Below are 11,130 nucleotides of genomic sequence, written 5' to 3' on the forward strand. Positions count from 1 at the left end.
TATATATACGCACACTTAAAATAATTAAAGGTTGACTTAAACTTTGACATTTTTCTTTCCTAACAGGATAACTCCTCTGCTCTTCAGCAACAGTATGCAGATCTACTGGTAAGACCTTCTGAAATCGAATCATATGTTAACAAGTGACAAAGGTTTATGTTCATACATTGATAAACCTGTGTAAAGTAAAGCTCTGCGCAGCTGAACTGAGTATGCTGTGTGTATGTTGTGTGTAGGAGGCGAGTGAGCAGCGCAGGCAGCATCTGGCGTCTCTCTATGAGTTCATGCACAGCTGCAGTAAAGAGCTGCTCTATCTGAGCGAACAACAGCACAAGATCATCAGCAGAGACTGGAGCGAGCGCTTGATCGACAGCGCCGGGGTGCGCATGGACTACGAGGTGAGACACACACACACACACACCAGCAATACAGCCTGAAACGCTGCACACTCTACCTGCTCTTCAGCATTTAAAGGGACAGTTCACCCAGAAATGACAATTTTGTCATCATTGACTCTCCCTCATGTTGTTCAAACCCGTATGAGTTTCTTTCTTCTGTTGAACAGAAAAGATGAAGTTTTGAAGTATGTTGGTAATAAAACAGTTTCTGGTCCACATTGTCTTCTCTTTTTTCTAGAGTATAGAAGTCAGTGGCTACCAGCAACCAACATTCTTCAAAATATCATCTTGATCTTTTTTACTGCAGGATCTTCAGTCTTCATATGAATCATTTTTGTGAATGTGTTTCAGAGGTTTAAGAACAACAGTCTGCTGTCACACGAGAGGGAAGTGAGCAAACTACAGGAGGACGCCAGCGTGCTCATCGACGACAAACACCCCGGATCATCCGCTGTTAAGGTATTCATTCATTCATTCATTCATTCATTCATTCATTCATTCAGCCAGTCATTCATTCATTCAGCCATTCATTCAGTCAGTCAGTCATTCAGTAATTCAGTCAGTCATTCAGGCAGTTTTTAGTTCATTTATTTGTTCATTCACTTACTCATTCATTTATTAACTTGTTCATTCATTTATTCATCCAAACAATCATTTTTCAGTTCATTCATTAGTTCATCTATTTATTTAATCATTTGTTCATTCGTTTGTCAATTCATTAATTTATTCCCTCACTCATTAATTCATTGTCCATTCATTTGTTTGGTCATTTATATTCATTCATTCACTTATTTAATCATTCATTCATTCATTCATTTGCTCGACAGAATAAACACATTTATTCATTATGTATTTGTTTGCTTGTTCATGAATTAGTTCATTTATGTGTGCATTCACTTGTTTGTTTGTTCGTTCATCCATTTCAAACACTGATTGGCTGTGAGTGAGTCCTGCTGTCATTGATTCGCTGAATGAAGGTGATTTCACGCGTGTGTGTTTCAGTCATTCAGCGCAGGCGTGTCGAGAGAGTGGCAGCGATTCCTGAATCTGTGTCTGTGTCAGGACACACACCTGGACAACGTTGAGGCATACAAGAAAGTACGCAAACACACACACACACAACAAGACAAGCAGGAGATTCAGACGAGTGTTTACTGAAATGTTTGCACATGTGTTTTAATCTCAGTATGAGCTGGATTTGGAGACGTTCACTGAGTCGATGAAGAGAATTAAATCCACCACCGAACTGTCAGTGCTGAACAACATGAGCAAATCTGAGATCCTGCTGACGCTGGAGGTCAAGCACACACACACACACACACACACACACACACACACAAACACACACACACACGCACTGCAATATGTTAATAATCCAGTATAATTAATAAGTGTGTGTGTTTGTGTGCAGAGCGAGGAGAGGTCCGTCGTGAGGAACGAGCAGCGTCTGGCGGATCTGAGAGAGCTTTGCACCAGCATCGCTCCTCTACACCTGCGCCGGAGCACCACAGACAAACCCATCAGCGCTATCGCTCTGTGTGACTGGAGCACTGAGAAGGTAACCTCCTTTTCTGACATTAATTAATACTTTTATTGATCAAGGATGCATTAAATTGATCAAAAGTGACAGTACAGGTATTTATAATGTTGCAAAAGATTTGGAAAGCCCATCAGTGGAGGACGAACTGTGCTAAACGTTTCTCTGCTGCAGGACTCTGTGAAAAAAGGCGACAAGGTCGCGCTGGTCTCTGATCCCAGAGAGGAGATCTGGGAGGTGAAATCCAGCTCGGGAGAGACCAAGCTCATCCCAGGAGTCTGTTTCCTCATCCCTCCGCCCGATTCAGCCGCCATCGACAGAGTGGACGGGTAAGAAAGCTCCTGAGACGCAGGAAGTGCTGGTCTAGCTCTCCCAGCTGCTTCCTGTTTTAACATTCCTGTGTTTTTGTCTTGTATTCAGTCTGAGCAGAGATTTCTCTGATCTGAAGAGGACGAGGTCGGCTCTACAGGCCCAGGTGAAGACACCAGCAGTGGAGGTCACGCAGTTCGTAAAACAAGGTCTGAAGCAGTGTTATTTATTTACCATTGATATACTATCATAGTTTTGTTTATATTTTGAAATAGGTTTCATTTTATTGTCTGTGTGTGTGTGTTTTCTGGGAGTTTTTACATTTTCTTTTTTATTTTAATTTTAATTAAAGTTTTAGTAATTTTGTTGTTGTTGTTTTATTTTTGTTATTTTAAATATGACTATATAGTTTTAAAAACTTTAGTTTTTAATTAAAGTTTATTTAATTTTAGTTATTTTAGTATTTCAACTTAAATTAAAATATATATTTTTTTAAACTTAATGTTGCCAAGGCATCATTTCTCATTGTCGTTTAGTTTATTTCAGTTAATGTTTATTTTGTTTAAAATAATTAACTTTTTTTTTTTTATTAAAGGAACAGTTCACACAAAAAAATGAAAATTTGAAATTTGAAAAATGTTGAAAATGTACTCACTCTCAGGTCATCCAAGATGTAGATAAGTTTGTTTGTTCATCAGATTTGGAGAAATGTAGCATTACATCACTTGATCACCAGTGGATGCTCTGCAGTGAATGGGTGCCGTCAGAATGAGAGTCCAAACAGCTAATAAAAACATCACAATTGCAGCTAAAATACCATAATCATTAATACTGCTTTCTTCGATGAAAAAGTCATCTGGTCTGAATCAGGAGAGAAATCTGCACAGATCAAGCACCGTTTGCAAGTCAAAACAGTCCAAAACAGCTCTAAACAAATATGTTGGTGGATTTTAATGTGAGAGACAACAGGAGATGGACTTTTTCACTGGAGGAATTAAGGATTGTGGACTTGTATTTTAGCCGGAAGCAACAGTTTAAAGTTAAAACATCTTAATGATGGATTTGTTTCTTACAAACACACAACTTTTGTCTTCACAAGACGTTAACTGATGGACTGGAGTGGTGTGGATTACTTGTGGATTATTGTGATGTTTTTATCAGCTGTTTGGACTCTCAATCTGACGGCACCCATTCACTGCAGTGGATCTGTTGGTGAGCAAGTGTCTGTTCCCCTGAAGAAACAAACTCCTCTACATCTTGGATGGCCTGAGGGTGAGTTATCATGTTAAATTTGAGTCGTAAATTATGTTATTTCTCCCGACAGTCGCTGTGGCCACCGTTCCTGACAGCGCAAAGGCCGGCCTCATTGACAGCCGGCTGGAACAGATCTATTTAGACCTGCTGAAGTTAGAGAAAGACATGCAGAACCGAATGAGGTCTCCGTTAGATCGCGCCGCATCCATCGGAGATCTGTCCTCCAGAATCAAAGACCACGATGTAAGAGCGGGAATCAAAACCAATAGATTTTCAAGTCTAAATGTGGTTATTTAGTTGGTCAAAGGAAAAACAAATGCTGGATAAAATAGTTTGTATAAAACATTGACTGACTCCCAGTTTGCTCTGATCTCTCCAGAGTTTTGTCACGATTCGAAAGAACCTGGAGGCCGAGAAAGCATCGGCTCAGAGAGACATGGAGCCCCTGATATCCCAGAAACCCCTGGGGCCCACCACGTCCTCACTGCCTCTGAAACTGAGCAAAATCAACAACAAAATCGACGACATCACCGCCCTCTCTGATCTCTACCACAAGAAGTAAGAAACAACAAAAAGCCTGCAGTAAATCACACAAGCAAGGCTTCATAAAGTATTGTGGTATTTCTATGGTTTTTGGAAACATACTATGGTAAAACCTTGGGATTATTTCTTCAGGGTCACGTCTTCCATGTTCCTGGAGAAACAGATCAAGAAGGTGTGCAATATGCTGACTGCGTTCGAGGATCAGTTGGCTGCAGACACTGGCATATTTGATGAAACCAATGCCATCCGGAACCACTCCAGACAGCTGCAGGTAGACACCACTGATCTATAATAGAGAATTGGATTGCTCATGACGTCATAAAAGTATCACATATCATATTCATTACAGTAGCGTACATAAACATCAGCTGGATGAGATCCTAAAAAATATGCATTTCAAATGACAAAGTGCTCACGGAATCTGAATAAAGATTTATGATTTCTATACATTAATTCGCCTTGTACATTCACTGTTTATGTAATTACGTCATTGTTTTTTTATTCCTACGGTAGGCTAACTGCAAATGTTACAATGATTTTGGTAACAGCATGCATTTTGAAGCAGTTAAAGATTTAAACGTTAAATTAATAATTAATTAACCATATATAACATAACATTTTACTCCTATTGAAACTGCAATGCTAGTAAAACTCCATAGAGTTTGCGCAATCTTGAAGAGTCTGAAATAGACATTGCTCCATCAGGACATAAAAAATATACACATCAATTTCTGATACTAATACCAGATATACAGTGGGTACGGAAAGTATTCAGACCCCCTTAAATTTTTCACTCTTTGTTATATTGCAGCCATTTGCTATGTCAACAATTCTGTGTTTTTCTGTCAATATGGGGTGCTGTGTGTACATTAATGAGGAAAAAAAATTAACTTAAATGATTTTAGCAAATGGCTGCAATATAACAAAGAGTGAAAAATTTAAGGGGGTCTGAATACTTTCCGTACCCACTGTATGTTCATGTTTAATATTTCCTGCATAATTACGTACATAGAGAAATATATTTTGTTTTGGATCAGTTACTTGTGTCGGCATGTGCGCAGCAGACACACCCACCTTAACGATTTCGATATGTCACTTATCCTGTCCGAAAAGACCATAAACATCTGAAGTAACAATTAACAATGGTGCTCTCTGCTGGTAGGGAATAGTAAGATCGATGACGGCTCCTGATGGCACTTTAGAATGCAATCCAATCATTATAGATGAGTTGTAGATGCTCAAACACAATGTGAAATGCTGCTATGTGTCGTTAACTATAGTATTAAAGGGATAGGTCTGCCATATTCTGACATCATTTACTTCCTAAAAAATATACATGAATTTCTTATACGTGAAAAAAAGTAGATCAAAAAATGATCAAAAGTGACAGTAAAGACATTTGTAATGTTACAAATGATTTCTGTTTCAAATAAATGCTGCTCTTTTGAACTTTCTATTCAACAAAGAATCCTAAAAAATAAAATGTATAATAGTTTCCACAAAAATATGAAACAGCTCAACTGTTTTCAACACTGATAAGCAAATCAGCATATTAGAATGATTTCTGAAGGATCATGTGACACTGAAGACTGGAGTAATGATGCTGAAAATTCAGCTTTGATCACAGGAATAAATTACATTTTAATATACTGTATATTCAAATAGAAAGCAGTTATTTAAAAGTTTAATAATATTTCATAATATTACTGTTTTTACTATGTTTTGATCGAATATATGCAGCCTCGGTGAGCAGAAGAGACTTCTTTTAAAAACATTTAACAAAATCTTTCCGATCTTAAACTTTTGAATGTACTGTAATCATGCATTATATTCAAAGTCTTCTGAAGCCTTATGAAAGAAACACCAATTTACCAGTTCAAGTCATTATTACCTAAATATCTTCCCTTTTATATTCAGTGCTGAAATGAAAGCAGGAGTGGTTTGGATATGGTACAACTTCCCATGCAAAACATTGTAATGATTTGTCTGTAAATGTCTATAATTGTTTTCTCTTTAGACCATGAGTAAAGATGTTATATCCAAGAAAGATGACATTCAGCAGCTGAACCGTGAGTTGGAAGTCACAGAGCAGGCATGTAGCTCCCTGCAGAAGAGCTTCCAGGAGTATTGCACTGATATCTGCCACCAAGAGACCGAGGTCAAGCACTTGAGGAATCGCTACTCTAACATCAACAGCCAGCTGCAGCAAAGGTGAGATGTCAAAAAGAGGCATCTTTTTTGTTTGTGTTGACATCTTTTTTGTTTCTTGAGGCAAGTCTGCTTTTACAGTGCTACAGTCTTTTGAACTCTATCCGTAAATTTTTAATTCACAGGGCAACTCTGTTGCAAGAGGCGGTCAATAAAAATCAGGAATTTAACAGTGCCAACCAGTCACTCACTGCTTTCCTCATCAATATGCCCAACAACGAAGTTCGGCCTGGTGAAAGTGTGTCGCAAATCTATGCCAAGCAAAACTCTCAGTTGGTCAGTATTAAGTTTTATTGGCACGGTTTTAAAATGATTTTGATTAATTTGATTATTTACATTTTTTTTATTACTATTAATATTATATTTTTTATATATTTATTTTAAATATTTATAAATTCTTAAAGAAGAAATAGTTTTTGATGTAAAAACAATTAGAACTATTGCTATTAGTATATTGATTGCTTATTTTTTGCAATTCCGTTTAGTGCCACTAGTGGCACGGAAATTACATGTATCACATTTCTCAGATACGTTGGATTTTCGTGTAATATCATGTAAAAAAAAATGTTTTGGGTTGCAGAGGGCAGTTGAAGACATCAAGAGAAAGCAGGATGATGTAAACCGGGTGGTGAAAATTTCTCGTGAACTGCAGGGCATTCTTAACGTACGATGGCCATCTTGAACATAATCATACTACTGCACATTTCACATGTCAGTTCTAACATGAATGTAAATGATCAGTTGCTTCTGTGTCTTCAGGAGTATGAGCTGAATTCTAACAAATACCGCAGTGCATTGGGAAAACCAGAAATAAACACAAAAATACTTGATTACATCACCCTGGCTGAAGCTGTGCAGAGGAAGGTAGGTTGCTTTGCCATAATGACCATATTAATGACTTATTGTTTATGTACATTTCCAAATATCTGTACAATTGGTTACTTTAGGAAAGGGATGTTGTGAACCTTTACTCTGAAGTATCAGCACAGAATAATCAACTACTGAATCAAGTGATCTTGGCCAAGGACCTCATCAACAAGGTACTGACTTTCTAAGCAACAATCATTGGAATAAATAACAAGTTAAATGCAAATGTTGTTGAAGGGTGTAAAGCTACCATGAACCTCTTAACTTAACCTAAACAAATCTTTATTTGTATCCCGTGAATAGAATGATGAAATTGTGAGCCATGTGGTGGTAAGGCAGCAACTTCAGATGCAAAGTCAGCAGAGAGACATGGACGAAGTTGACGGTCTGAAGCGAGAGCTGGCTGAGGAAATATCTCGCCGTGCTCATGCCGAGAATGATTTAACGACCTACAGGAAACGGATGGTGTCCCTGAAGAGTCGGAGAGGTGTGGAGCGAGTGGAAGAAAAGGAAACTGTGCATTACTACCGTGATCAGAAGCTAGAGGCCAACTTGGAAGCACTTAAGAGGAGGATAACAGAAGAGATACATAAGCGATCCGAATTGCACACAGAAATTGAGATTGTCAACAAAAAAATTGTCAGTCATGAACGTGAAATTATCGAAGTGAAGCCCAAGCTGGTGACGAAGGTGTTTACAGAAATTGAGCGTGATCCCAAATTGGATGTTGAAGCCACGAGGATCAGGGAGCTCATAATCAAACTAAGGGAGGAAATTCGAGTGCACGAGAGTGAAACGGTACATATGAGAACGGAAGTTACTGTCTTGGAGAGCAAGAGGCCTGTGATAAAAGAGAAAGTGGTTCTGAAAGAGGTCGTGAAGCTGGAAAAAGACCCCGAAATGTTAAAAGCTGTGATTACCTTCAAGAACGAGGTTGCGGATGAGGGTATCAGATGCCAGAACCTGAATGATCAGATATTCCAGATTAGGAGTCAGATCAATAATCTGGAAAGGATTATTCCAACTATACAACCGAAAACTATCATCAAGGAGGTGAAAAAGGTGGAGCAGGATGCCGAACTCCTACAAGAGTCCAAGACCCTCCGTGTACACCTGGAAGAACTGATCCGAGAATACAGTATTTTGATGAAAGAGTTCTCCAGCCTTCAGCTCCGCTACAGCCAAGTGGAGACCATCAAACAAAAGATAGAGTTTAATGAGATCATCCATGAGATCTTCAGAATTGACCCTGAGACAGAGGTGGAACTGAGACGGCTGAGAAATGAGCTTCTTGAAATAAGCAGACGGCGTACTAGCATTGAGAATGAGATCAACGTGATCATGGTGGATCTGAAGACTCTGCGCTCTGAGAAGCCCAAGGTTGAACTGAAGGAAGTGACTCGAGAGGTGGTGAAAGAAGAGAGGAGTCCTGAAATTGTCAAAGAAATTAAGAGGTTGAATGAGCAGCTCACCATTTTGAGAACCAATTTCGACTCCACTATGAATCGGGTGATTCGTCTACGCAAGGACAGGGATGAGTGGAAGGCCGAAAGATCAAAGGTGGAGACCAAAGTGGTGACCAAAGAATTTATAAGGTATGAAAATGACCCTCTCCTGGAGAAGGAAGCTGAACGTCTCAGGAGGGAAGTACGTGAGGAAGTTCAACGTCGTCGAACGGTGGAGGAGAATGTGTTTGACCTTAAAAACAAGTACATTGTGCTGGAGAGACAGAAACCAGAGGAAAGGGTTGTGGTCCAAGAAATTGTGCGCCTCCAGACAGATCCCAGTCAGATTCTGGCCCACGAGAGGTTAGTCAAGACTTTGGAAGAGACCATCAAGGTTCGTAGGCAGCTAGAACTGGAGGTGCAGCAGATGAGATCTCTAGTCCTGGAGCTGGAGAAAAAACTGGAGCTTGTGGATCGGCAGAAGAAGATCCTAGTGGAGACAGAGCTGAGACAAATCAAGGCTAGAATCTATGAACTTGAAACTTGCCCAACACCTGTTGAGGAAAAGATTGTTATAGAGGAGGTTTTGAAAGTTGAGAGAGACCCTACAGTCGACAAAGTAATCACTGACCTTCGCGTTACCATGGAAAGCGAGGGTGCCAGAATTACCCACCTGGAGAGAGATATTCGAAACCTCAAAATCAGGATAGAGTCCCTGACCAAAGAGAAATCTGTGGAGAGGGTCATCCACAAAGAGGTTATCAGGGTTGAGAAGGACCAAACGGTGGAGGCCGAGAGAGAAAACCTTAGAGCTCAACTCACCCAGTTGAAGAATGCTAGAGCCCTCAAAGATGAAGAACATCTGCGACTCAACAACAAAATAACTCGAATTCAGACAACCAGAACAAATTTCTCTCAAGAGGAGACTACCTTGATTGTTTACAGGGATAGAATCAAGAAAGAGACGCATGAACTTCTCCAGGAGTTGAGAAGACTGGAGTCTCAAAAGCAGGAGATCACCATAACTTTCCAACATCATTCCAAGCTCTTGAGTGAGAGGAACCAAGTCAGCAGGCAAAAGAGCATCAAGCTGGAGTCTGAGATCCAGCGTCTGGAGAGAGAAATCCTGGAAGTGAAAGAGCTTATCAACCAACGGGAAATTACTATCATGGAGCTCCATAAACAAGCAAAGGAGGCACAACATACAGAGACAAACACCAGAGAGACCAACGTCTCCACCAAAATCACCATTCTGGACCAAGAGACCGGCAAAGACATGTCAGCCTATGACGCCTATGTTGAAGGTCTGATTGATCGCAATCAGTACATCCACTTCCAAGAGCTTGAGTGTAGTTGGGAGGAAATCACAACCACCGGTCCTGAAGGTGAGACCACGCTTCTGCAGGATCGTAAAAGTGGAAAACAGTACTCCATCAAGACAGCCCTGCAAAATGGCAGACTGACCCAGTATGACCTTCAGCGCTACAGAGAGGGCAAAATGTCCATTTCAGAGTTTGCTCTTCTGGTCGCAGGGGAGAAGAAACCAACATCCTTCCCTCCTCTAAGTGCAACGCAAACAACAACTGTTCAGACACTCGCTCCAACAAGCCAGAGCTACAACTCCTCCTCTTCATTGACGCGCCGCCTGTCCTACTCCAGCAATAGCAACTTAAACTCACTGCTGATCACCAATGGAGATGAGCTCTTCCCGATTTCTGGAATCTTAGATGTCACCACAGACAGCCGCATGTCTGTACGAAGTGCCCTAACACGCAAACTGATTGATCAAGACACAGCGATGAGACTTCTGGAAGCTCAGGCTGCCACTGGAGGTATTGTGGATCTGAACAAGAAGGACAAGCTCTCCATTCACAAGGCAGCAGAGCATGGATTGATTGATTCGAGCCATCTTCACAAACTCCTCAGTGCCCAGAAGGCCTTTACTGGTTTTGAAGACCCCGTGTCCAAAGAACGAATGTCCGTGGGAGAAGCTGCCCGCAGGGGATGGATCCCCAATGACAGTGGCATGTGGTTTATGGAGGCGCAGATGCTGACCGGCGGACTGGTAGACCCGAACCGAGCAGGTCGCATTGACATGCAAAATGCTGTTGACACAAAACTGATCGACGCATCTGTGGCCAAGAAACTTCAGGATGATTCGGCATTCATGAAGAACGTGATCGACCCCATCAAGAAGGAAAAGATCACATATAAGGAGGCCATGGCTCGATGCAAGAGGGACTACACCACAGGGCTGCTCCTGCTCCCAGCTGCCTCGACTGACACTGTTGACGCTCCATCCTATGCCAGCTACAAATTCTCCAGAAGATAAAGACAAACCCAAGAGTGATAACAGATTTAAGTGCTGCATAACAAGGGACTTTTAATTCTAGGGCTTTTTTCATACCCATATATAAGATAAATAATCTCTGGAGCCTCTCATACTGAGGAGTTTATCTTTTCCTGTCTATGCTTTTCCAGTTACTCATTATTTTCTGGTTTATCTTAATGAATGGGCTGAATTGATTTTTGAACTTCATATATAATAAAAAGTCCTATTTCATATATA

At 40.5% G+C, this 11,130-nt stretch overlaps 1 protein-coding gene across 3 annotated transcripts in view; it reads left to right on the forward strand.

Annotated features, from left to right (window-relative positions):
* The window catches only part of LOC107696334 (envoplakin-like), a 25,422-nt gene extending 14,292 nt beyond the window's left edge, over positions 1 to 11,130 (forward strand). For 2 of the 3 annotated variants that reach the window (XM_016496620.1, XM_016496621.1), the window contains 11 exons: positions 2,110 to 2,264; positions 2,356 to 2,453; positions 3,569 to 3,741; positions 3,878 to 4,056; positions 4,174 to 4,312; positions 6,059 to 6,252; positions 6,375 to 6,525; positions 6,830 to 6,913; positions 7,009 to 7,113; positions 7,197 to 7,289; positions 7,420 to 11,130. In XM_016496620.1, the coding sequence (XP_016352106.1) occupies positions 2,110 to 2,264; positions 2,356 to 2,453; positions 3,569 to 3,741; positions 3,878 to 4,056; positions 4,174 to 4,312; positions 6,059 to 6,252; positions 6,375 to 6,525; positions 6,830 to 6,913; positions 7,009 to 7,113; positions 7,197 to 7,289; positions 7,420 to 10,893 (4,845 nt within the window). In that variant the 3' untranslated portion in view covers positions 10,894 to 11,130. Of the gene's footprint in view, positions 1 to 66; positions 109 to 236; positions 399 to 749; positions 858 to 1,400; positions 1,497 to 1,584; positions 1,696 to 1,809; positions 1,957 to 2,109; positions 2,265 to 2,355; positions 2,454 to 3,568; positions 3,742 to 3,877; positions 4,057 to 4,173; positions 4,313 to 6,058; positions 6,253 to 6,374; positions 6,526 to 6,829; positions 6,914 to 7,008; positions 7,114 to 7,196; positions 7,290 to 7,419 lie in introns of all 3 variants that reach the window. The other variant, XM_016496622.1, reaches the window with a different exon arrangement.

Source organism: Sinocyclocheilus anshuiensis, unplaced genomic scaffold (genome assembly GCF_001515605.1).
Source record: "Sinocyclocheilus anshuiensis isolate Anshui unplaced genomic scaffold, SAMN03320099.WGS_v1.1 scaffold62, whole genome shotgun sequence".
Lineage (NCBI taxonomy): Eukaryota > Metazoa > Chordata > Actinopteri > Cypriniformes > Cyprinidae > Sinocyclocheilus > Sinocyclocheilus anshuiensis.